The 27,307-nt window shown below is 46.7% G+C and overlaps 1 protein-coding gene across 1 annotated transcript in view; it reads right to left on the bottom strand.

The window, feature by feature from the left end:
* Positions 1 to 27,307, bottom strand: part of LOC144731258 (sodium- and chloride-dependent creatine transporter 1-like) — a 44,180-nt gene that overhangs the window by 10,122 nt on the left and 6,751 nt on the right. Inside the window, exons 2-8 of the mRNA XM_078612289.1 lie at positions 26,626 to 26,757; positions 23,347 to 23,659; positions 21,912 to 22,044; positions 12,469 to 12,603; positions 7,643 to 7,746; positions 2,564 to 2,688; positions 776 to 888 (exon numbers count right to left, since the gene is read on the bottom strand). Of these exons, the coding sequence (XP_078468415.1) occupies positions 776 to 888; positions 2,564 to 2,688; positions 7,643 to 7,746; positions 12,469 to 12,603; positions 21,912 to 22,044; positions 23,347 to 23,659; positions 26,626 to 26,757 (1,055 nt within the window). The remainder of the gene's footprint in view (positions 1 to 775; positions 889 to 2,563; positions 2,689 to 7,642; positions 7,747 to 12,468; positions 12,604 to 21,911; positions 22,045 to 23,346; positions 23,660 to 26,625; positions 26,758 to 27,307) is intronic.

Raw genomic sequence — 27,307 nt, 5'->3', positions numbered from 1 at the left:
ACTGCAACAATACTGCAGGCGGGCACGTCTGGGAGGGTGTGGTGACGTCACCGCCACTGAGTGCTGAACGGGAGGTTTTTATTGTCGGTGATGCAAGCTGTAAATCCAGCGCGGTCATTTAAAAAAAAAGGACTGGCTAAACATCCAGTGCCTAATAAAAGCATGAAAAAATGCGCCGAAAGTTATGGGCACGCTTCCTGCTTCTCCACCAAACTGTGGGTGTTCCTCTCTCTTGACAGGCAACGCATCATAACTATTAGTGATTTTACACGCACACATACATTTCCAACGCTTCATTGTATTCATTGTTCTGACGGTGCTGAGTGAGTCTGCGCCTGGCGATTTTTAAAAATTCCATCAGGCTCTGTAAAATAAAAATCACTCAGTGTGGCTTTACCGAATACATAAACGGCATCTATGTATTTATTTATTTACAAACAAGAGAGAACTAAACTAAACCATTTTGATTTACCAGGTAAGGCCCACTGAGCTATATAGCTATTTTCCAGAAGCGACCTGGCCACAATTGATAGCTCAACAAAGTGGCTTATCACGAGGAAATTTATAACAACCAAATCCTCTGAGCGCATGTTGATTATAAATGCGCAGGGAAATACCGGAGGACCCAGAGATAAATCCACGTAACCATGGGCGAGAGAGACAATGCAAACTCCAAATATACAACAGGTGTCCGTGTCGGGATCGAACCCACGACCTCCTGCATACCAGGCGAGGCAATTAACATCTCGCCACCGTGGCGCCCCTACACACTCACCTGACTGTCAAGTCCAAGCAAGAGTAACATGAAGAAAAACAGGGCAGCCCACACTGGAGCGACAGGCATCAGGGACACGGCCTTGGGGTATGCAATGAATGCCAGCCCAGGACCTGGTGTCCGTAAAGAAAGCAAACATTGAGGTTAGCGGGAGTTCAACGCGAACAATATCTATCCTCAGTGTATAAACAGAAAGGCCAGTGGAAGAAGCCCTGAGACCCAATGTACCCTTCTAAAATCACGAGAACACCCATAATAATCACAGCAGAGCAACCAGTAACCTATTGCATTTCATCTCCATTACTTAGAACACTGTGACCTGACCTGTGAATAGACTCGTGCGTTCGTATTCGACCGAGGAATGGACAACTGCGGAGCCACCCTTCAATTATGAATCGATGTGTGATTTGAATCCGGCGGTATTACTGCGGGTGTATTAACCATAAAGTACTCTGACGTTGAACAAAATGAGTAGGTCATTGTGTGCAGCACCATGGTCCAAATTTTCCCAAATAAAAAGAAATGACTCACAAATCACTCAGTTGGGATTGCATTTCAGAATCGTCGCCTGCTCCTGGCAGACTAATGCCATTCGTAATACAGTTTATTTGGGTTAATGCCAGATTGGTGGCCAGATGCTGAGTCAATTTGTGCCCACGGGGATAGCTACCTGGGGGAAGTGCCCTTTCAAACATGTGAGATGCAATGTGACGTCAGTCGCTTCCCGAATGTTGAAGCGCTCTGATACACCCCAGGGTAAATGGGTCTCTATGACAAACAAATTATTATTAGTAGAATAATCGTTTATCATAATTAAGGCTGATTGGGATCCAAATAAGACACTCAGGGGTGACTGAGAGACAGGACGAAGTGATTTGGGAAAACAGCACTTGAATATGAAAAGCAGCACAGCGGTGGCACGGGAGGAATAAAACATTAAATCAACCGCAGACAATACACGTGGATCAGGAACGTCGGCAACGAAAGGGAAAATTAAACGACGTTTGAAAAGTGCGCAGAGATGCATCGGGAGATGAGTCAAGGGGAAGGGAATCGCAAGGAATAGGTTACAAACGCAAACTTCTATTTATAAATAGAAGTGGGTGGGCCTGTGTGGGACACATCGCTGGAATTGATGATGGCATTTCTGATAACGACTGTGACGGAATGGCAGTCCAAGGAGAAAACGCACACCAAAGGGATAACTACCACGAAGACGGAGCGCGGTGAGATCGGTCCGTGCGCAGGGGTGAGATGGATTGTGTCATCGCAGGGCCGTGAGGAATTTCGGTGGGGTAGGGAGGCCTAAATCCAGCACTGTTAAACCAGCGCCTCCGATTAGCACGTTTGGTCTTCTTGGTTCTTTCGGTAAAGTCACGTAGAATTGAAATAAAAAAAAACATAAGAATTTATTATTATTTTATTATTTCAATTCTACGTGACTTTACCGAAAGAACCAAGAAGATGAATCCCTGCAGTCACGAAAGCTTTAAATCGAAATTTAGCACGCTTGGCTACGTACTGTGCGAAAGAAGGTTCAACATACACACATACATACGGGTAGTCATATACAGTAAAGTATCCCACGTGGGGCTCGCTGGGGACCGAGCTATGGACAGATGTGTGAACAGGTCAGATACGTGAACATTGGTGGAAAAGTGACCGTTACACCATCAGGCGTGGGGAGGGGCAGTCGATCTGTCCCGGAGGATATTTGACAGTCGGATATGCGACGTCGCACCACAGCTACACGCGTGTGACGTCCAAGGACCCCGTGGTGTCCCTCACCTGATTCCGCCACCTTGGATATGTCGACCCCTTGCTCGGCCGCCATGAAGCCCAGGATGGAGAAGACGACGAAGCCGGCGAAAAAACTCGTGCCGCTGTTCACCACCGCCAGGATGTACACGTCTCTGCGCGAGAGGGAGGCCACACACACAGCAGCGGGCGGCGCAGCACTGGCTGCAGATCATCGCCACCTTCACCGTGACCCTCTCCGTGTGTGCGGCAGGGAGGGATGTACGTGTTTCAGCTGTTCGACAACTACTCGGCGAGTGGGATGACCCTGCTGTGGCAGGCTGGCTGGGAGTGCATTGTGGTGGCATGGGTCTACGGTAAGCGCTCGCGACGCCTCTGTCCAGCAGGCAAACCCCGTCGAATCCGTCATCGCCGTCGCTCGCCGGGCGGTGGTGGCTACACCGCCGATGCGCGTGGATGCCTGCAGTCCAGCACTGTGGAGGCAGCAGCGAGGGGTTGGTAAATCGCCCCACAGATATCGGTAAAACTCCCTTCCCGTGGGGCCATCGAGGAAGAGTCATGACCCCCGGATTGCCACGCGAAGGCGGGACAGCAAAAAATGTCCACTCCACCTGTTCCGTCTGTATGGGGTAGAGTGTTTCCCCATAGCACACGTGCATTTCCTCAGGGTTCTCTGACTGTCTTCCTACATGTAAAAACTCGATAATTGGCCTTAAACACCTTCATATTTAGAGGACTGCAGAGCTTGGTAAATCGTTAGCACCGGCTCACCGCGTGGCTGCCCTCCTGCTTATCCGTGGTTCCTCGCAACCTTTGAGTGGTTCTCTGTCTTCGAGAGTGAGTGAATATTGTGATGTCACCATCTCAACAGCAACCACACAACCACACTGCAGGTCATAACACTTTAATACTGGTTGGAACCTCTTGGTTACACCAGCCCACAGGGGATTATTGTGTCCGTCCGTCGTGCAGGGAGGGGCTCGGTGGGGAGGGAGGGGCTGGGTGGGGAGGGGAGGGTGGGGAGGGGCTGGGTGGGGAGGGTGGCTGGGTGGGGAGGGTGGGGAGGGGCTGGGTGGGGAGTGTGTGGAGGGGCTGGGTGGGGAGGGTGGGGCTGGGTGGGAGGGGTGGGGCTGGATGGGGAGGGGCTGGTCACCCCGTGGTACCCTTATAAAACTCAACGTTTAACCTACTCACGCCGGCTTGTGCCCACCCTCACAGTCGGGCATATTTGCGGAATACACCACGCCGCCGTTGACCCTGGCCATTGACCGAGCAACGTTCCTACAAGCTCCCTCCGCAGGAATGTGTTTTCTGCGTCTTCGCTCACACTGCTCCACTTTGGAATTCCTTCCCGTCATCTATTTTCCTCAATTTCTGATAACCTTTCTCAATTCAAGAGCTGTGAACTCTCATCTATTGCCACTTTAATAGTGCTGGTTGTTGCTGGCTGCCTGGCATTTTGGGGCTTTGTGCCGGTGCTCAGCAACTGTGATAAATACACTTTTGGGAGAATGACTTGACCAAAAACACGTTCTTACAACCTTTCTGAATTCAAGAGAGATTAACCGTCATCTGCCGCAACTTCAATCGTGTTATCCGTTGCTGCTGCTGTTACGGATCACTGCTTGGCGCCTGTGCTGAGCTACTGTGGATAAACAAAACATTTGATACAAAAAGCTGGAACTTCTTGCACCATAAACTGATATCATTGCTTCGTTTCCACAGTTGTTGTCCGATTGGGCTTCTTCTCCTGTCCTTCGGGACATTCTGTCGCCAGTCTCATGCTACAACCACCACCCCGACTACGCACGTCATGTGCTGGCAAACTGAGATTACCTATTCTTATCTCGACAGTCAGCTGGAACTTACGACAGCTGGATCCAACGACCGAAGTGAATCGCTGATACATCAGCTTCTTGGAACGAATGCATCGATGCTAAATTTATTCTAAGTGGCCTCCAGATTAAATTTCACGTCTTGATTTTAAGTAGGCCGCACAAAAAATGTAATAATTATAAAGACGTTATGTGCGCTAAACAAATGCAGCTTTCTCTTGTCTGCTTTAATTTCATTGCGTTTGAATTGTTGAGTATGCACTGCTGATTTATCCCGTCTTCAATGTATTGTTGATTTTTTTTTACTCAGTTTGGCAAAAGTTTAAATATTGATTGTATAATTAAATGCTGCTCTGTGCTCTGGCACTACCGCTAACTGTATAGAGCTTCCAGAATGTTTGCTTCTTTGCCTTAAACAAAAAATAAATGCCAATTGCGCATGTAACATGGACACGTACAGTCCTTCTGTCTATCCACTGCTGGATGAGGGCCTGCACATGGCGTGCATGCCCAACTGGACATCTGTGAAAAAGAGTTATATAGCTTATCGGATTACTCCAACATTCTGATTTCACCATACTTCACCACGCTGGTCAGTGCACATGTTTGTCAGGGGAGTACAGAGCAACAATGATTTATTCTGTGCTGCCCTCGACTGCTCACAACCACCTGTTTTATATGCTCGGAGCTTGGTTTATTTGGCAAAGTGTCTCGATCTGCCTCTGGTGACCGAATTCCAGATTCAAGCCCCCTAGATCTCAGCGGTGTCAGCTCAATGGCCTGACTTAGCCTCCTGTGCGAGTTGGCCACTTAAGTTGTTTCTTAGCAGCACATCCTGACCCTAATGAGGCTGATAGAATGTCAGCACCGTGAGCTGGTGTGTGTCCACACTACTCTCAAAGAAGGATAGTTAAATATAACCCAGAATTATCATCCCACGAGCGCCAACGTGGACTGATCGTCGTCGAAGAGAGACGAAGTGATTTCCTGCTCAAATGAGCGTTTGAGGCATTGATGCTCATCTCCTGCTTACAGCCCTGAGCCAGTGGTGGAACTTCCCCGTTCCTATGGCAGGGGCGATTTTATTCACATGTATATTGAACATACGACAACCCGATGTTGACTTCCCCACAAAGCAGAACTTATTTTATTCACTGCAGAGGGATGATAGGTTGAGCCAAACCCCCAACCAGAATTTTAACTCACAACATTCCGATTGTGCGAGCTGCTAGCTCCATCACTGAGCCACCTGGCTGATCATAGTGCCGTAGCTATTCATCTAATTGTGTTACAAAGGCAGGTTCTTGGAGTATCATCATCATCATCAGCCATCGTTTATCTTCCCGTGCCATCAATCGATCATGGGGATTTTGTTTGACTATACTTCACCACACTCATCAGCGCTGGTTGTATGTATGTTGGGGCGCCATGGTGGCGAGATGTTTACTACCTCGCTTAGTACACAGGAGGTCGTGGGTTCGATCCCAACCCTGACGCCTGGTGTATATTTGGAGCTTTCTGCAGGCCCTCCGGTTTTTTCCCTCCACATATAGAATCAACAACGTGAGTTTAAAGTATTTGGCTGCTATACATTTCCACGTGACAGGCCACTTCGTTGAGCTATCATTTGTGGCCAGGGCGCTTCTGAAAAAGAGCTACATTCGTTTCGTCTCGCGTCTGGATGAGCGCTCAACTGCCGTGGATGCCCCTATCCAGTCGAGCAGTGGTTCTCAACCAGATATCCCCGCCTTGTTGAATTTTAGTTTCAACCGAGGACCCCCTGGCTTGCCTGACCCAACGTGGGTCAGAGACATAAATGTATAAATAATGAACATCGATATTTGAACAAGTTGTCCATTTTGGGAGGTATCTCAACGAGCTAGTTAACCGCGAGCGACTAATCAACGGACGCTCTGCGCACGTGACGTTAATTTGTTTGCGCTCACTGGTTACTCTTGGAAACCACATTGTTTACGATTAATGAGTTTAGAAAGGTGTTTTATATCGTCCTAGGTTACCGTATGGATTAACATTTTAACGTTGTCATTTTATATTGGCAGGTTCAAACATGATTATTCACCAACGACTCTCATGTCCGATATAATTTCACACGTTTATAAATCACCTAACGCTACTACCCTGGGACATTGCCACGTAGCCTCAGGGTTCCGCGTAACCCCCGCGGTTGAGAATCACTGAAGTCGAGCGACTCAGGTGTACACCAGGGCAGGCAACGCCTCTCCACCACGGCTGCAAATATCGCACGGGTGGCTTCTTTGAGCCATCGCCAACGGGAATTGGCAGACAAATGCCAGCGCCTAGAGACGCTTACAGGGTGAGCGGCAGGGGTTGGATACTGACAGACGGGGCAGATTAGGAGATTAAACCTGGGCCATTTGCACTTTGTGCACTAGACGCTAATCCGCATGTGGCGCACTCGAGGAGTGTTCTTAACGAGGCGAAAACCCTTTTGGGGCCGTCCATACTGACGTCACGCACCTAGTGGGGGGGGGGGGGTCAGATATTTGTGGCGATGTGTGACGAAGGGGGGGGGGGTTTGAGAAATGTGACGTCACATCAAAATGCACAACTTTAAATAAATATAGACAACACGTTCTACTTAATTAAATAGACTTTTTAATAAATGTTTTCTCCTACAACATCAGAGTGCAGCGCCACATTAAAGCGCACTACAATGACAATAATGTAAAGCGATTTGAAGCATGTTTTATGGTTTGGGGGGGGGGGCAGAGCTTTGTGACGTCATATTTTAGGGGGGGTCTGACTTTTTGTGACGCCGTGTGACGACGGGGGGGGGGGGGGTAGCTCAAAAATCGTCCAAAATCGCGTGACGTCATTTATGGATGGCTCCTTTGCTCAAGGTGAACATCTCAAGTTGGAAATGCTCATAAAAACGATCTTGGAGTGCTGACATTTGTGATTATAACACGGTAGCTATGCATGGCGTTGTAATTGTAACAATACAAATATAATTATTTGTATCTAATAGAGCACCTGTGTGAGCCGGTGAACGTCCCACCGTCTTTGTTCGATGGCTAAGCCAAAAACCGCTGCTGCGAGGATGACCGGAGTTCGATTGATGGTTTGTACTCCTTGACGAGCACAGCAAGGTATTGTGCTTCATTTGTGACAAGGGCTTTGTGTGCAATGCGTGCAACATGATAATTTGGGCTGAAAAACGGGCATTAGTCTGCCAGTTAGGCGTCGATGATTGCTGTGTTTAATTCCCCATTGAACCATTCGCGTAACTCACTTGCAGCAGTCATTGTGGAAGCGGTTGTAGCTGCCCAGGGCTGCCAGGGCTCCCAACCCAACGGCGTAGGAGAAGAAGATCTGAGTCCCCGCGTCGATCCACACCTGCAGACGGACAGGGCTCGTTACCAAGCTGCAGCGTGAACAACATTCCCTGGCACGTGCCGTGACGGGTACTGCAAGATCTGGCCGTGTCCGTCCGGTGCTCGCCGAGCTGCATTGGCTTCCCGGTTGCCGAACTAATACGTTGTAGGGTCGCGCTTATTACACACAAAGTACTTGCCGCAAATGAACCACGATACCTTGCTGATCTCGTCAAGGAGCATAAACCATCAAGCGGACTCGAAGCGGATTTCGGCTTTGCCATCGAACAAAGACGGACATCGAATCGCGCACTTTCAGACACGCTTCTGCGGCTACCTGGAATGCTCTTCCTTCCGATATTAGGAAGCCACTGGAGCTGTGCACTTTTAAATATAAATTGAAAACTCAATTTGGGGGGGGGAGGGGCTCAGATTTATTGGTTTCATTCATAGTGTGGCACACTCTTTTAATAAGCCCTTATGTGCTTTGCAGTACATTAATGCACGTGTGTACACCAGCATGTGATGACTGAGTTGGGCCTGTGGGGGGGGCTGGCGGGGTTATTGTTTAACCGGACGTGTACACCAGTCACGTGGTTAATGGCGACTCGGTGAGGATTGCTGTGTGTGACACACGTGTTGTTGCATTCTACAGATTAACCACAACAAATGTGTTTGCCCTCGATTTGGAGCACCTGCCCACGTCCTTCATTTCGAGTGTGCAACAATAGGACAGGACCAGCTTAAATGTCTTTAAAAAAAAACATTCTTGGTATTATAATATTAATGTGTAACGTGGCGAGCGGGGAAGGCAGCGGCCACGCGGTGCTGCCGGATATTGCCAAAGCTCTGCGGTCCTCTATATATTAAGGTTGCTATCGGCCAAACAATTAGTGTTTCTACGTGGTAGGAAACCGACGCATCTGGAGAAAACCCCTGCACACAAGAAGGGAAACATTATATACAGTACCGTACAGACGGAACAGGTGGGTGTCCACATTTTTGCTGTAATGCCAACTGCTGGCGAGCCAGGGCGTGATGCCTCAGTGAAGTCCACGGGGAGAGAGTTTCAAAACATTCGTGCAATCCACCAACCCTCGCCTCGACAGTGATGGCTTAGAGGAGTGCGCCACCACACCGGCCCGGCTGCACGTTCCCACTTTCATTCCAATTGTGCTCTCGGTATCACGTCATGAGATTAAGGATCCATTCACAAATCTCAAAGAGCGGTCTCTGCATGACACGTCAGAGAATGGCTGCGGAAGACGTTTGTAGCAGCACATCTCCAGAAAAAGAAATCCCTCGGGGAGAAATGTTTTCGCTTAAGAGACCAGGGTAAAAATTCCAGCACGAATTTAAGATTCTGTCTCGATCATGTGTGTTTTTCTTGTTCGTCTCATCTCGCTCCCTATGGGCCACCACGTGCAGCTCGGTTTCACGTCACGGGACAAATCCATTTCAACCTACCTCCCCCGCACCGGGGGCCAACGTGGTCACGGCCCACTTTGTGGATGCGTCCAGCGATGGATTGTGCCGCGCGTTGTCGATGAGCGCCTCCTGAGCGGACGGTGGAGTTGGGGGCCCTCGGCTCCCGCGCTGCTGATAAAGTGGCTGTCGCTTGGCTCAGCAAGACGAGTGTACGATGATGAATAAGTTGATAAAAAATGTGGTGAATTACCACTCGTCCACCTCCTGTTTGCTGCTTTCATACTCGCGTTGCTTGCTATGACGTCTCCGATCGTCTTTGTGACGTGTTCTCTGATTTCCAAAATTATCAATCTTATCCACCTTTATTTGTTGGTTCATAGTCTCCTAGCATCACAAATTCAATGACAGCACGGCGCTTGAGTTTGAGATTTTCAGCACCCAAGAAGCACAGCAATTTAGGATATTGCGTCTTATCAGTTCGAACCTCATGAGCATGACTATAAGTATCTGCAATATCGGTGGTCTCTGGTTTTTCCTTCTCTATCAGGATCAGCACATTGTCCACCATCCTCGCAACAGGGCTTCATTTCTCTCTCGATATGATCCTCGGCTGGTTGGAGTCAGGATTAACGATGTAAGGCACTACCACTAGAACACATGGTACAACTGCCCAACATAATCCTGTTATGTTGCATTTTCCCAAGTAGCGTCCTTTTCAATCTCGATTGAACTTCTCATTTCTCGAGAGCTGCTCTTTGTGTGTAGTTTGTTGCCCTTCCCCCGCACCTCCGATTACATATGGTACGAAAGAAGTTCGACGTACATAGATACTTTACTTAAGGACACTTGGTGACTTAATAAGCGCTATTTTCGCACGCGCGTTGCACGCCAACGCGGACACGCACTACCGCGGCGCGTGTATAGTGAGGGCGAAATAAAAGGAGAGAGACATGTTGTTCCGAAATCAGTCCTGGAGCAATGTTCCTAAATGTTCCGGCTGAAATTAAACATTGCTCATGTGTTTTCATTATTTTTAACGTGCAGTGGTTTGAGAGATTTCATATCAACTGGACAACTCTATCCGACGTATTCTTGTATCCTAGAAACTCTCCTGTCTGATTCCAGTCAGAGACACTGACAATCTCGCTGTCCCATAGTCATTGGCACAACTCTCCAACTGTGATTGAAAATTTGAACATTTTTTTTTTACCTCACCGAGTCAGATTTATTTGGGACTGAGTTGGACTCAGTCTGGGTGGGGGTTTCCCGCTTTGGGGAGGCAGGGTGTCCGGTTTGTCGAATGTTTTAGAGGGGACCGACACAGTGACGGATTCAAGGGGCGTGCGATTGCTTCCACATTCCCCCTCTTGAGATCTGGAAATTGGTATTTAATTTATATTTATGACTAAAAATACACCAACATTTGTTTTTCTCCAATATAGAACCCTATTTTAAAAAAGTCTTTAAATATCAGAAGTTTATAGACCTGCCTCTGCGCCGAGTAATGAACCATAAAACTAGAAAGCCGCTTACAATTATGAGTAGATTCATTGATTTTAACCGACTGATCGTCCCAAACTCTAATGAAAACTCCAAATCTCTTGTTATTTTTTTTTGATAACCGAGGGATGCTACCGTGGTGCAATGGTTAGAACAATACATGGTGCGCTCTGTCGGCACGGCAGTTGTAAAGTAGAGCCGCCACGAGGTGGGGGGGGGTCGTCCTTTATTTCTTCCCCCAGTCCCCACGTGGCCCCCCAGCCTTCTCCATCCATTCTACCGCCAGCTCTCCCTCCTTGCCCCCCTCAGCCCCCCACCAACATCTCCACGCCTGCTCCTCCCCCCTTCCACTGTTCCCCGCTCCACTGCCCACCTCTCATTTTGGCGGGAATCCTTTACCCCTTGAAATCCCTCACAAAACGGTGCAGGTTTTTTTCAATCGCCTCGCCAACTCTTCCCCCCCCTCCACGCGGGGGTTGAAACGAAAACCACCGCAGTTAGTCGATTGGCGGATGACGAGTGGTTATAGTGTGGGTACTCCCATCTCCTCCAATACGTCCGCACGGCCGAAAGTGAAAGAGTAGGCCAAAGGGATCGTCGAGAAAGCCTTCCCGGAGGAGGGGGGGGGGCATTCCGATTGGGAGAGCAAGCAATTGCAGGGATGTCCACTTAACCTTTTGATAAATGAAAAAGTAACGTTGCGAAGCACTTTTTTTAAGTATGAAAAATAAGAATAGGATTTTACCCTTTCTGGCAATAAAACAGGTGTTAAGATATTCTTGGTTCTTTCGGTAAAGTCACGTAGAAGGGAAACAATTTAATTATTATTATTATTTTATTGTTTCCCTTCTACGTGACTTTACCGAAAGAACCAAGTATATGAATCCCTGCAGTCACGAAAGCTTTAAATCAAGGTGTGAAGATGTTCATATACCAAATAGATACCTTGTACAAGGTAAAACCAGAAAGGGTAACACTTATTATTATTTTTCATACATTGATACTGGCAAAAAAAAGGTCCCATAAAATACATTTTTAAGTTATAATAAAGTTTTTTTTGGTTAGATCGTGTAAATACAAACGTGTCGTTAAACCCGTCAACACCCGACACAGCCAATTAGTAAGGGTTGTCACGTCAACAAAACGTGCCAATTCGTTACTAGTACAGCACACCGGTGTGTTGGAGAGTAAACCCACAACATTTACAATCCGAGTACGACGTTTCGCCGGTGGTTACAACCAGTTTCGTGAGGCGATAGCCAGAATTGTGAAGAAGTCCTCATGTTTCGGTCTTAATAAGAGGGGGTAAAGGCGATGTCATCACGATGGCCCTATCAGGTGTGAAGAGTTAATGTGGTCATATAAGTTAAAATCGATCACGTTTCATTTGAGAATATTACGTGCCTATTATCAAAATACAGACGACAATAATCCATCAAGATACAGACGACAATAATAACACTATGCAACACAATTTTTGTTCCTGGGTACTAAGTTATTTTTTAATTGTTTATGCCTAAAAAGTTAATAAAATGGCTCTTATTACCCACAAACTTTGCTTTTGTGACCAGAACTTTATGTGAACGAAAACACAAATGAACACCACGTTTTCTCATTGAAAATAGGTACATTTCAAAATATCATTGTCCTGGTCACAAAAGCAAAGTTTGTGGGGAATAATAGCCATTTTATTTACTTTTGAGGCATAAGCAATTAGGAAATAACACTTACTACCCAGAAACAATTTTTTTTTACAGTGTAATTATTGTCGTCTTTATCTTGACGGACGATAGGGAAATGCGAAGAGGCGAGGTACCTGCGGCTCTAAGAGCTTCTGCCAGTCGGGCTTCAGGTAGAAGATGATCCCTTCATAGGCGCCGGGGAGAGTGATGCCGCGAACAAAGAGGATGATCATGACGATGTAGGGGAACGTCGCGGTGAAGTACACCACCTTGCGCAGAAACACCACCAGGTGCAATCAGTGCCACCGCGTTCCCCGCATTGTAAAACAAAAGAGACGCGGCCACGAGTAGAGCAACCGTGGCGAGATGTTAACGACCACGCCTGGTATACAGGAGGTTGTGGGTTCCATCCCGACCCTGACGCCTGCTGCTGTATATTTGGAGTTTGGGTGTCCTCCCCGTGGTCGTGTTGATTTTGTCTCCGAGACCTCCGGTTTTTCCCCCTCTACATTTAGAATAATGCGTTATAGAGTATTTGGCTGCTATACATTTCCACGTGATAAGACACTTTGTTGAGCTATCATTTGTGGTCAGGTCATTTCTGAAAAAGAGCTTTATGTAGCTCAGTGGGCCTTACCTGGTAAAATTCAATAAAAAAAAATCTGCTCTGGGATACTCTCCATGTCCTTTCTCAGAGACGCTGGCGATCATGGCCTTAATTCCAATTCGCGATGTTTATGATATTTGCTTAAGAATATTGCATCAGATCCTACTCCCGGTTACTACCAATTGTTCAAATTGCATACGCAACTCAATTCGCTGTCTTCCCCCAGCTTCTCGTGGTGCCTCTATAATTATCGGAGCTCTCGAAATAAGTATCGGGCATTGTGATAGGCCATACCTAAAACTTTAAAATTGTCAACAACTGAATTGTAAATGGAATGTAATAAACTGATCCAATGTGTCTGCGATTTCACGTGACCTTCTTGCATAATATATTGTTCTTAATGGGATCTCACCTGGGCAAATCGATCGACATTATGTTCAAGTTGATGATCCCGTTTATACAGTTTCCCGGCAATTTTACAAGGGGGATCCGTGGTGCGTGAACACAGCAACAACAACACATAGCCAAAAACATCAATATTGCAGAGAACGAGTAGTGTACAGAGTCATAAAGGAATCTTGCTTATGGTATTCAGATGCTATGCATACAAGTATTGTTTCCATTACACTGGTCAACAAAAAACAAACAAAAAATTATGGCCTGGACTTTTGCAGCTGTTTTAGACTAATTTCAGGGTGCTGATTCCAAATCTGATCTCAGATTTGCTCTATCAGCTCTCATTTTTATGCTATCGGCATACCCAATTTTCATTGATTTTACCCGAAATTAACTCTGTCACTTATGATTGCAAGTTGTTGCGAGTCAGTAACTGCTTTAGTGTTAAAATATGGTGCTGTATTTTTAGGATAGTGTGTTTATAATATCATTTTATGTAGATATCCACATTTATTTAATATTTTTCTTCTGCAGTTTTTATTGAAAATGCAATATTTGGTATCTCAAAAACTTGATGTGATAGACAAAAACTGATGCCAGATTGGGAATCAGCACCCCAAAGTTACCTTAAAAACCGTTGGAACACCTTATGCCAGAAAAAGTTTGTTGACTAGTGTTATACTGTACATATTTATAAAATAAATACAATTTAAAGAAGACTCCTGGACCGGTCCAGGAGACGCTGGTGGGACTATGTCGTTGGGCTGGCCTGGGAACGCCTGGGAATTCCCCAGGAAGAGCTAGAGTCTGTGTACAGTAGTGTATAGTGTAGTGTAGTAGTGTATAGCGTAGTGTATCGGAGTGTACATCTAGGAGTCTGTCGCCACGACTCAACACGCTGCCGCCGCGGCCCTCACCATGACAAGCGGATTAAGAAACAAACTATTCCAGCCATTCACCTAATGGATGATGGCTCTCTTCCATGCTTTGTTGTTCATGGGGTTCTTTTTAACAACCATACTTCACCATGCTGGGCATTGCAGGCTGTTTAAATGGAGAGCAAAATCGGATTTTATATGAGTACCCACCACCGATGTTAGTCGTGGCTGGGAATCGAACTTGGGATGCTGGGTCAATAGTGCAGTGGGCGAAACCACTACACCACTACTCCACCACACACATTTGAATACAATTACAGTGTTTTACCATCATTAGCCATGGTCAATCCACTGCTAGGTGGAGGTCTCTCCAATCTACAGCCTGCAATAGTAATACATAAAGCACGAGCACGAACTGATTTCATCACTCCATCTCCTCGGTAGATGTGCTCTTTCAGACGCGTTCCATTCCTTGGCTGTCACTCCGTACACACACGCGCGCACAAAAGTGTAAATAATTTGCACAATTGCCAAAAAAGGCAATTACCACAGCGTAGCATCTTCTGCGTAAGCAAAGCACAAGTTTGATAATTTAATTCTTCAAATGTGCCAGCCTACACTTATCCCTTCAAGCGCAAGGAGGAATTTTCCACTGCAGACAAAAAAATGCCGCAGAGCCCACCCCGAAATTACGGAGAGCCGCAGCTGCCTCCTCCTCCTCCTCCAACCGAGGATGAATTTTGGGACTCCCCCACCCCGCGAGCCATCACCACCACCCCCACCACCACCCACCACCACCACCCAACGCCACCACCCACCACCACCACCCACCAACGCACTCGTGACGCAAATGTGCGCGTGACTCACGCGCCAACTCCCTCCCCCTCCTCGTCTCGTGCCGCGTACGTTCCGTACGGAACTCCTTCCCCCTCCTCCTGCTGTGAGAGCCGTGTCTCCCTCCCATCCCTCCCGATGGCGGGGGGAGGGGGCTGAATAGAGACTCCTCCGTGTTTAGAAACGACGCGAGACGTCATTGACATTCGTCAACTCCTTCCCGGGAGGGTCAATCGAATCGAATCAAAAGCAAATCGTGTCCTCCCCCCCCACCCACAGTTCGCTGCGCGTGATTTTCGGTGCGTTCAATCGCGTACCCCGATATTAGTTAGGCAAAGGGGCCCGTCCATAAATGACGTCACGCACCTAGGGGGGTGGGGGGTCAGACATTTCTGACGATGTGTGACGAGGTGGGGGGGGGTTGAGAAATGTGACGTCACATCAAAATGCGCAACTTTAAATAAATATAGACAACACGTTCTACTTAATTAAATAGACTTTTTAATAAATGTTTTCTCCTACAACATCAGAGTGCAGCGCCACATTAAATACGCACTACAATGACAATACTTTAAAGCGATTTGAAGCATGTTTTATTTTTATGGAAATACGATTTTGGAGTGGGGGGGGCAGAGCTTTGTGACGTCATATTTGAGGGGGGGGTCTGACTTTTTGTGACGCCGTGTGACGAGGGGGGGGGGCGTTCAAAAATCGTACAAAATCGCGTGACGTCATTTATGGACGGCCCCAAAGTATTCGCCGAGGAACGCGTGTGAGTATATATTTACGCTCGACAGTATTTGTTTTTATTTTTCAATTGACGGACGAAAATCGTTGAGCAGCGACGAGGAACTTGCCACTCGTCACCGATGGATGGGCCGGTGAGGGGTGAGGCTCCGTCTGGCTTGTGACGAGGCGACGATAAACTAACGAGTCTCACACAAAGACTGACGCAGGCTGAGGTCATTTAGTGGCGATATTGGAGACTGCGGTTCACTGAAGAACCCCCCCCCCCCCACCAAAATGGTAATTTGATATACAGTATATATACACCGTACGAAGGCCGTAATGATAATTATTCATTAAGAAAACTAAAGAGAAAGAAGGAAGAACGCGTCCTTGAAACTAAGACTTGATAAAAAACAATATTCCAATGTAAACATTGGAATCGTTTTAGGGAGTGAATTAATTATTTAGGTCATCATCAGCCGTGCTCAATCCACTGCTGGATGGAGGCCTTCCCACCCCAGCACCCGCCATCGCTCATGATCCTGCTCTTTAACGATCCACCTGTGCACCTGCACCTGAGCTGATTTCATCACTCCATCTCCTCGGCGGATGTTCAATCTATTCCCGTTCCATTCTTTGACTGCCACGTTGCTATTATTCTAGGGCAGTGGTTCTTAACCTTTAACTGCTGCCTTGCACCGCTTTGGTTCTCAATCGTAAAACATGCTCAATGTTAAAACATACACAGAGGGTTTGATTAAACAAAGTAGTTGTACTAACGTAGCCGTGCTTAATTTGAGTTTCGATGATTTACATAAAAACATTAATCTGGCATGTCTCGCACCCCCAGAAAGGGCATTACGCACCCCCATGGGGTGGGTGCACCCCAAGTTAAGAAACCACTGCCCTAGACCATCATCCCTTCTAACGACGCGTCCTGCCCTGGCGCAGTTACTTTCATTCCAAGTGTTGAATGATGAAAATTAACTTGCATATGTTCTCCAATCCATGTGTTCCTCCTGCATCTCAATTAATTACAATCAATGCCCTTGAACGAGCCCTAAATCAATGACGTTGCCTTCGGTCCATTCACACTGAAATCCAATATCACTGAGATTTGTGTTTGTTGTGGAGAAGTAGTAATGAAAAATTGCAAAAACAACATCGAAGTTTTGCGAGCATTGTTTCACATTTATAATTTGGGCTGTGACATTGCCACGCGATTACCGTTTCTCTGCGTGTTCAGTTCTCTCGTGCCTCTCTCGAAGTGTTAATTTACATCTCCACTAATTTACATCTACATTAATTCACATCTACATTAATTCACATCTACAAAGCAAACACACCGAAACTCTCCATGTGTGGGTAATGTTACAACGATATAAAAGAAAACACAAATATTGACGCTGTTCAAATATAGATTTAAAGCTTTCGTGACTGCAGGGATTCATCTTCTTGGTTCTTTCGGTAAAGTCACGTAGAAGGGAAGTAATAAAATAATAAAAATAAAACATTATTATTTTATTACTTCCCTTCTACGTGACTTTACCGAAAGAACCAAGAAGAAGGCTGTTCAAATAACTAGAAAATATAGAGCAGCTTATACGTTCTATAAAAAATAAATGTTCCGATTAAAACTTTAAACTCTCATAGCTCTCCGATTCATTCTCGGGTTGTGCCACCGCGTGTTGTTCGGCACAATGTCCGACGTTTCACTCGACGTGCTGGAACCTTCTTCAGGAAACGTAAGTGAGCAGCTCACGTGCTCCCTCCGTAGTATAGCGTGATTTCACTGGTAAAGAACTTTCACGCGATCGTTATTCTTCCTGGAAGTGCAGCAAAGTACGAAAATAAAAATAATGACCTGCTTCCGTTCCTCCCTTAAGGCGCAGCCCTGCAATTGCCTGCTCACCTCACCGCCTCCACGACAGGGTGCTTTACAGGGGCCCTGCAGAGGGTATCTTGGCCAGACGTCTTGGAAGGTGTCCGATTACCCACAATTAACCCCACCACACGCGACCAAACCGATAGACTAACTGTGGCGAACCCAGTTTAACTTGTAGGCTTAAAAAAAACGCGTTATTGTGGTGAACCCATTAATATGGCTGCTGAGTGGACAGAGGTGGCGGTTGTTTGGGTTTAAGAAGCGTGCCGCGCCGAGAGATCGAACCTGAACCTGCAACCTCTGGATCGCGTGTCCAAGTGTGCAAGACACAAATAAAAGTATCGTGGAGTAGAGGAAGCAATGAGCCTGTTGTTGAACGTGGCCCAGGAGGAGGGGAATTGAGTGAGCGAGTGGGCTGGGCAAGACGCGGGTGGTCGTGAGTGGATTACTTATCGCTTCGTGTCCACCGTTTGTGTGCCAGCGTGCGTGCGTGCGTCATCCGGTGACTTTTAAACGTTTGTGAATGCTGCTCACAGGGTTTTCGCACTGCAGAATTTCCGGGGGGCATGCGTACGCAACTCTCTCCACGGCCGCGTCATTCGCTCGCGTCTGCGAGTGCTCTCGCTGATGAATGCGCGTGTGCCCTCGACAATTCTCATGGGCAATTTCCATAATAACGATTGAAAAAAACGAGCGTGGTAAGTCACTAATTTAACCTGGCCAATATCACGCCCGTGATTTATTGTCACACATTGGAACATTCCAATTTGGTAATGCATCTTTTTTTTATTTAAGAAATGCTTCTCTGAAAACAACAAAACAACAGTGATAGTACAAATTTAAATATAAAGGTGCAGCCCTGCAATTTCTTCTTTATGCCTTTGGGGGTGGTGGAAGGGCCCCCACTAAAGGCGGCTCTGTAGAGCCCCATAGAGATGGTGCTCTCGTTTTGAGAGACGCTCCAGACTCTAGAGCAGTGGTTCTTAATCTTTACTGCAGCCCTGCACCCCTTGGGTTCTCAATGGTAAAAAAAAAATGTGTTATGTTAATAAATACATAGGTTTGATGAAACAAAGTAGTTGTACTTACGAGCCAATGCTTAATTTGTGTTTCCGTGATTCACCTTCTAAAAACACCTGCCCACGTCTCCTAACCCCAGAAAGAACATCTCGCATCCCCAGGGGGTGCGTGCACCCCGGGTTAAGAAGAACCGCTGCTCGAGATGTTTTTGTGGCCTACTCTTCCATCCTAGCCGGACTGTCTTGGGAAACATGAGACTACCCACACTTTAGCCACCGCACGCAACCTGCCAATCGACTAACTGTGGTGCACCCATTCGTACTGTATAGATGAACCGTTGCTGTAGTAATTATGGGGACTGCATTTAATGTTGTTGAGTCTCAAGTCCCTTTTTTTGGAGGAGGGTCCTGCTCATGGGATGTTTGGTAAATTCCATTGAAGAGTTCCATTGTTACGCATGAAAACCGCACTCGCTGCGGAGTGAATACCAGATTAGTTTTGCACGCTCATTGACAAACTTGTGCGTGAGCGTTTGCATGGGATATATGATTGACGGCTCGGCCACGTGAGTTACATGCCATGCTTTAATCGTGTAATGGAGGCTTCGGTTTTGCAGACCCGTACAGCTGTACAGGATGGGTCTCCAGTGCCCAACACCATAGACAGCCACCAGGCAACACTCCTCATAGGGATGGTGGATGATTGATGAGCCTCCTCTATACTAGAGGTGCCACCATTGGATTTGTTGCTACGCTGGGAAATTGGCCTCAAGTCAAAATCAAGCAAACGTGTTTACCAGCTCAACCGAGGAGCATGCTGGTGGGATTCATCATCCAAGCCGAGCCAGTGGTAGAACTTTCTATCGATAAGAAGACCACTGTTGGCTGTGCGCAAAACGGAACTCGTTGCCTTAACTCTGTGGAGGCGGATGAGCCAATCACCAACTGGGATTTGAACTCACAACCTTCCTCAATGACTCAAGCACTCTAACCACACTGCACCACTCCAATTGGAGCACATGTCTGGCCAACCAAGAAAGCGCAGGGTTTTCGTTTAATTGTAATGCTCTTTGCATTGTGTCATGTGGGTGACGATGCACTGCACGCATATGTTAATCAGGATATATAAAACAAATGAGCGGAAGAAATAGGATTCTTTAACTGTTTGTCATTCAAAGGAGTCAAGCCGCATTTTGGCATGTCCATGTAGTGGCATACAATGAGTCACTGGAGCGCGTAGCGCTGGGGACTGGTAGAACGGCATTATGGGGAGCAGCCCGCTTTAACCAGTGGGACACGTGGGCGAGGCCCGGAGCCTTCTGGGGGATCCAGAAGGGGGCGTGGCCGAGCTCCGACTGACAGTCTAGAAGCATGTTGGCTGTCCTGACCCGGTATGTAGCTATCCCCTATGGCTGTGAAGGTCGGAATGAACAAGAGAGAGAGAGAGAGTGCCTCCTACTCGTGTCTCTGAATTTGTACACGACATCCCCATGCAGCAAGGGGTCCCGATGCCGTGCGAGTCATGGAGGTTGTTTAATCATACTTCACCACGCTGGTCAGTGCGGGATGGTGAATGCGGGGAGCATAGATGGAGCAGCACAACGGTACAGTACAACTATGGATTTGGCTGCACTGCCCTCTGCTGCCAACCATGTAACGCCAAGATTATACAACTGTATAAACACATCACGTATATAGCATACTTCCTTCTAAACACGCGACAGAGGGGGGCATAAAAACAATCACAACCGCCAACACGCACACAGTATGGAACATTACACGAATTATTGACAATTGCAGCAACATCTAATTCCCCGATACGGGCAGTCCTCGACCTACAAGCACAGTTCCTTCCCGAGACCCGTTCGTAAGTCGAACGCTTTGCAAGTCAGAACACGGTAATGTACGTAACTGTACACATACTTGTCAACCCCTTGTCAATGCCTTTCCTTATTACAGACCAATTTAGACCTTATTGGTCACCCCGTGCCCTTATAAATCTCAACGTTCATCCTACAAAGTCCCATCACAAGGGAGAAAAACAAACGAACGGACAAAAAAATATTGCCGTATTGATACGGCTGTACGCCGTGTGGACCTTAAAACTCAATTTCTCTGTACAAGCATATGGGTAAACCGTATGGGTTGACAGTGATGTGTACATATAGGCAAATCAGTGCCGGATTATCCTATTAGCAAAAGTAGCATATGCTACGGGCCCCGCACTTTCAAGGGCCCCGCGCTAAATGCACTTGCTCTATTACTATAGTACTATACCGCCTTCAACTTTTATGATCGACTGGGTGTTTAAGGTTAGCGATTTGTCGTATTATCTGGCTGTATAGCAAATGAAAAAATACAATTACTCGGCAAGTTTTAATATGTATGTGTTTTTATTTTTAATTAGGGTCCCTTTATAACATATGTTATAGGCCCCGCACTAGCTTAATCCCGCACTGAGATCCGCTTTCCAACATGTGTGGGTCGTCGAATATGAGCATGGCTGTTGAACGGGGCTCACCGTGACGGCATCCTGTGTTCCCGTATGAATACACACACTGAACCTTGGTGCACCGGGGGGTCCTTGGACACCACAAGGCTATTTTTGGTCGCTGCCCTTCAGAATGTTATTAATGAGCTTGCAAACCTGTGTGTGCGAATTTTCGTTTTTGTTGTTGTTAATTGGGTCACCGACTTGAAATCCAGGGTTGATATTTTACACAAATATTGGCGCTGTTTTAAAGAACGATAAAATATAGAGCAGCTTAAAGGTTCTATAAAAAAAAGTGCCGATTTAAACTTTAAACTTTCATAGCTCTCCGATGCATTCTCGGGTTGTGCCACTGCGTGTTGTTTGGTACGATGTCCGACGTTTCACTCGAAGGTGCTGGAACCTTCTCCAGGAAACGGAATTGAGCAGCTCACGCGCTCCCTCCATAGCATAGCGTTGTCGCCCGCGAATTACTGATCTCACTGGTAAAAAACTTTCACGTGATCGTTTTTCTTCCTGGAAGTGAAGCAAAGTACGAAAATAATAATAGCCTGCTTCCATTCCTCCCTTAAATACACCTCTTCTCCAGAGCCCATCCTGCTACGGTCCGAAAGAAGTTCAACATGCACACGTAGTTTGATGTCCTTCCCCCACCCCTCCGATTAGCACGGTTGGCAACGTACGGTGCAAAAGAAGTTTAACACATGCGTACGCACGTACAATGGAATGCGTGCTCACCTTGCCCGTTGACTTTACCCCTTTCCAGACGCAGAAGTATATGATGATCCACACAGCCAGGAGGCACAAGAGGAGGTGAACGTTGATCGAACCCGGCTGGTGAAGCCCTTCAGAAATTCTCAGGACTTTTTTTCTGAAAGGGCAACAAAGCGAAAGTTAACAAACTGAAAAAAAAAATTCACTTCAAATGTACTTGTAAAGCCTTGTAAAGCCCTCTGTCGGTCCACTGCTGGGATGTGGGCTTGCCCACACTGTGCAGGACCTGGGTGGGGGGGGGGTTATTTGACCATACTTCACCACTCTGGCCAGTGAGGGTCGAAGGTAAGCAGCGTAAGTGTGGGAGCATTGAGGTAGAGAACAACAATTAGCGTTCTTGTCTGCATTTCCCTCTGCTGCCCATCAAGTAAATATTTCAATGACTCGCCGATTTAAAAAAAGACGCTCTGTCCTCTCAAAAGGGGCATTGAATATTGTGAATGCGATGGCTCCGTGTTACGGAGAGGAGCATGCTACACTATGTAATAGGTCCGTGGAGATTGGAGGGAGACATTTGTTTTCACGTGGACATTCGTCTTGTCATTAACATTCCCCACAATGACGCTTAATGATTATTTTGTATACCGTCAAATTGGATCATCTTTGGGAGAGTTAACGTGTCCCTCCGTTCTTTAAAATACAATCTCACACCACTTGATGCAAGAAAAAAAATCTACATTGGGCTCTGTTCATCCACGAAGTCCTTATTGGCAAATATGCACTATATTTGGCTAATTCATTATACCCATTGTCAAACCCAATAAACCTAAGGCGTCCATCTAATTACTTTTAAATGTCTATAGAACAGGAATTAGAATAGGTGACAAAGCCTTTGCCGTTGCAGCAATGGTGTTGTGTAACAACTTTGTTTCCTCACTTAACATCGTAAATCTTCCTTCAAACAATCATCCTGAAGCAGAAGATTATTGCCGGACACAGTCACAGTTGCAAATGCGGATTTTGAAACTTTGATCCTTACCCACGTAAAATCGATGGTTCGATGTTCATGTTTGTCATTGTATTGAGGGACTACTGCTGTGTGGCGTTATCTTGGTGTGGTCTGGAACTGCTCTGTTGTTGTTTTTGGTGCCTTGCCCAATCTTGATGAATCGGACTTATGTAAATAGTTATTCATCTATTTACATTTTGTGACCTGCTTACCTTTTTCTCTATTTTGCACTCCTATCGTTTTTTTTGTATAGTTCTCTGCTGTAACTTGCTGACCCCGTGCCCATACTGGACATCTGGGGGGGGGGGGGGGGGAGGGGGGGAAAGAGCTTCATAGCTCATCTGATTCCTCCTCCAGTCTAAACAAAGATTCTGATTCTGAAAAAAATTACGGGGTGGCCAACAGGGGCTGGAAATTGTTGAAAACCAGCCGAGGAAACGTTCAACTTACTCCCAGAACTCCACGATGGGAGACGTGGTCTCCACGGCTCCCCAGCAGCCGCCCGTCCCGTTCGTGCCGTTGATGAAAATCCTGGCGGTGGTGGCCAGGGCAGGCGAGGTCTCGTTGGCGTCGTCCGAGTAGTTGTAGCAGCGCTGGTGCTGAAAGTGAACGGCGCATGCCGGGGTGTTCCACTCGTTGCTGCAGGTGGACCAGGGCACGGTGGCCCCGAAGCAGTGGAGCAGGTAGTACATTGCCCAGGTGAGCACCATAATGTAGTAGATGTTGCTGAAGAAGAGCATCACCATCGAGGAGACTCCGAGGCCTGGAACGCATGTGGTGCACACGCGGAGCGAGAGTGACAACTCGTTTCTTTAGAACTTCTCTTTGTTGCATTTCGTTTTTTGTCCTTCCCACGCACCGCCAAATTGGCACCGTTGGCTGTATACGGTGTGAAATAAATTCAACATCCATACACTATTAAACTACTATACACTAACGTTTTGCTATACTACTATACACTCCACTACTATACACTATACTACTATACTCTACATCTCTAAACTACATTGAGAACTAATTTGCTTAGAAATGCTTTTTGTGTTTAGTTTGTTGTCCTTCCCACGCACCTCCGATTAGCACGGTTGGGCTATGTACGGTGCGAAATATTTTCAACATACATATTTACATACATACACGTGAGACGTCTGTGAAGACGCAAGCTTGACGAGTCGTGGATTCGAGAACATAAGCAGATAAATGACTGAAAAGAAAATGTACGTGGGCTTGGGTAGGACATGGTCGCTAAAATGGAGGATGGCCGATGGTCAACAAAATTGATGGAATGGCAGCCATGGAATGGAATGCGTCCGAGAGAACGTCCGCTGTGGTAAAACTAAACTATTTTATAAAAGAAACTAAACAAAAAATTAGTTTTAGCGGGTAAGGCCCCAGTTACCAGGTATATCGCTCTTTTTCAGAAGTGACCTGGCCACAAATGATATCTCAATGAAGTGGTTTACCACGTGGAAATGTATAGCAGACAAATAGTTGAAACACATGTTCGTAAATGTGGAGGGAAAGACCGGAGGACTCGGAGAAAAAAACCATGTAACTATGGGGAGAACACGCAAACTCCAAATATGCAGGTGTCAGGGTTGAGATCGAACCCACGGCCTCCTGCATAACAGGCGAGGTAGTTAACATCTCTCCACCGCGGTGCTCTGAGGTGATGGAGCGATGAAGTCAGCTCGTGCGCACTATTCATCTCAGGATCGTGAGAGGTGGTTGACGGCTTCGCGAAGCCTTTATCTAGCGGTGGATTGACCACGTGGCTGATGGTGTCAATGCTGATGAAAAACGCGTGAAATGTTTCACTCCTTCTGACATTCACGTTTCGACAAAATGGCCGAAAACCTATCGCCGTGGCAACCTTTTCCCGTCGTTGGCAACGGAGACGTCGAAGGATGATTGTGCGCCAAAAGAGATTCGCTTTCCAACATGTGCGGGTCGCAGCGTTCGTCTGCGTTTAACGACCCAAGCAAAATAATACCTGTACCATTGTTTATAACTGTCACGCCGGGAGATCGAATCGAAGTGGAGGCCTCTCGATTGCAAGTCCACCGTGCGAACCGTTACATCGCAGCGGCACCCGTCGCTGCAGTAAGCCTAACGATAATAATCATTTGGAAAAAAAATGTTTAATCCAAAATTTGTTACGCAATGACAGGTCTGCCAACATGCGCGTCGGGTTCAAAACGTGGGGCATTGCTTGTCTTTGTTTAACAGCAAAGAGAGTGGTGGAAAATCCTCATTCCTATGGTATACAGGAGGTCGTGGGTTCGATCCCCACCCTGACACCTGTATATTTGGAGTTTGCGTGTTCACCCCATAGTTGCGTGGATTTTTCTCCAGTCTTGCCCTCCACATTTAGAATCAACATGCATTACAATTATTTGGCTGCTATAAAATTCCACGTGATAAGCCACTCCATTGGGCTATCATTTGTGGCCAGGTCGCTTCCGAAAAAGAGCTATCTAACTCAGCGGGCCTTATCCAGTAAAATAAATATTTGTAAAAAAAAATGCAAATAGACTTGTCACAAAAAGGCACTCATTTCCTTCCCAACATGCATGGTGTAAAGTGCCCTCCACGCATCAGTGGCATTAGCACGTCTCTAAATATTCTTGCGACCAAGCCAGTTCGCGTGAATTTGAATGGCGTTGTTTCCTGTGACCACACACAGTAAATTCTGCAATATTTAACAAACAATTTCGTACCATATGTTTATAATAAAGCAATGTAAAGAACCCATCACACGCAGTGGTTAGAGGCACTGTACTCTGAGAACCACAATGGCCAGTCAAGGCTCAGCTCTCTGGCTTTGGCCTTCCAACACTCAGGCTCAGGTCAGGCTCGTGTCGTTCCGTCGAACTAACAACGGCAGCGCGAGTGAGCAGCGGCAGCAACGTCCCGGATCAACCTCAGCTCATGGAAGCCTGAGTCTTGCTGGGGACCGTGCTCAGAGCCGGCTCAACTTAATCGCGTGGAGCCGGCTCACTCGAGCCGTAGCCAATCGTGAGCCGAGTCACCCTGACCAGCGTGGGCAAGAATGACCATGCTTCACCGCGCCACCGATGTTTGCCACGACCGGGAATCGAAATGAACAATGGATTTTACTGTACTGCCTTATGGCAATAAAACAGGAGGTGTTGAGATGTTTAAAAACACCAAATAGATACATTTTGCAAGGAATCAAGTTAGCATTAGCCACACGTACTTGTGGTGAACATGCAAACAAACATGCTCTGATAATATATTCTTGCCAGAAAGGGTAATAATATTTTTTTGATACTGGCCAAAAGGTTCCGTGATATGCATTGCCTTCTACTGCCCACAAAGACTTTTGCAGCGATATTATGCATGGCGGCCACCCATTCAAGTGCTATCCAGACTCCACCCTGCCGACCTTCTGAGGTCTGAACGTATCGTGTGTATATAATTAGCATAACATTGTAAATAATAGATTTAAAAATGCGCTCACGATTATATGCGTGTATCATGAGCGTTAGACTTGTTATCAATTGTCAAATTTGGCACATATTCAGCATGCCTATAAATTATGGATTTTCTCTCCAAGGCTTGAGGAGCCTAAAACCCGTGCTTAATGTCTCGTGGAATATTCTGATGGAGTGAGAAAAAAGGACACCAGACAGCTACGGCTAAATTTAATCCGCCGCCTGATACCCATCAAGGTAACGTGTGTAATATTGTGCAGAGGTATTGTACAACCTTGGAACAGGGGCGCGATCTTCCAAATGCCAATGCTGCCTTGTTTCATGAACTGCCCCAGGGCGATCTCCATAAAAAAGATGGGAATTCCGCACGTGACAGCGATGAGGAAGTATGGAATGAGAAAGACACCTGCAGACACAAACGCAATTACACAAAGTCACTCAATCGGCCCAAAACATATGCAATTCACTCACTCACCCCAAAAAGCTGTAAAATCAAAATCGAAGTCAAAGTTATTTCCTGCTCATTTTTAAGTTTAAGTGGGTGTGGGTGGGTGAGTGTGGGTGGGTGGATGGGTGAGTGGGTGAGTGTGGGTGGGTGGGGGTTGGGGGTGGGTGGATGGGTCAGTGGGTCTGGGTGAGTGTGGATGGGTGGGTGAATGTGGGTGGGTGGGGTGGGTGGGGTGGATGGGTGGGTGTTCACAACCATGTGTCAGTGGTGGAAATTCCATATTCCTTATAGGGGGGCGAATATATCAATACTAGCCTTTGCCCGTCCAAGGACGGGTGTATTTCAGTAAATCTGAATCAATTCGTGTGCAATTTGTAAGGCCGCGGTAACACAGACTTATTTCATTTAAAGGTTATAATCCCTTGTTCATCATGACGTCCTTTTTACTTCTATGTCTCAACGTTACGAAGATCACGTGACGTGAGGGTTCTGCCTTTGTAGTGAGGGT

Source organism: Lampetra planeri, chromosome 38 (genome assembly GCF_965212315.1).
Source record: "Lampetra planeri chromosome 38, kcLamPlan1.2.h2, whole genome shotgun sequence".
NCBI lineage: Eukaryota > Metazoa > Chordata > Hyperoartia > Petromyzontiformes > Petromyzontidae > Lampetra > Lampetra planeri.
The sequence above is the reverse complement of the archived record's forward strand: the minus strand, read 5'-3'. Positions and strand labels throughout refer to the sequence as shown.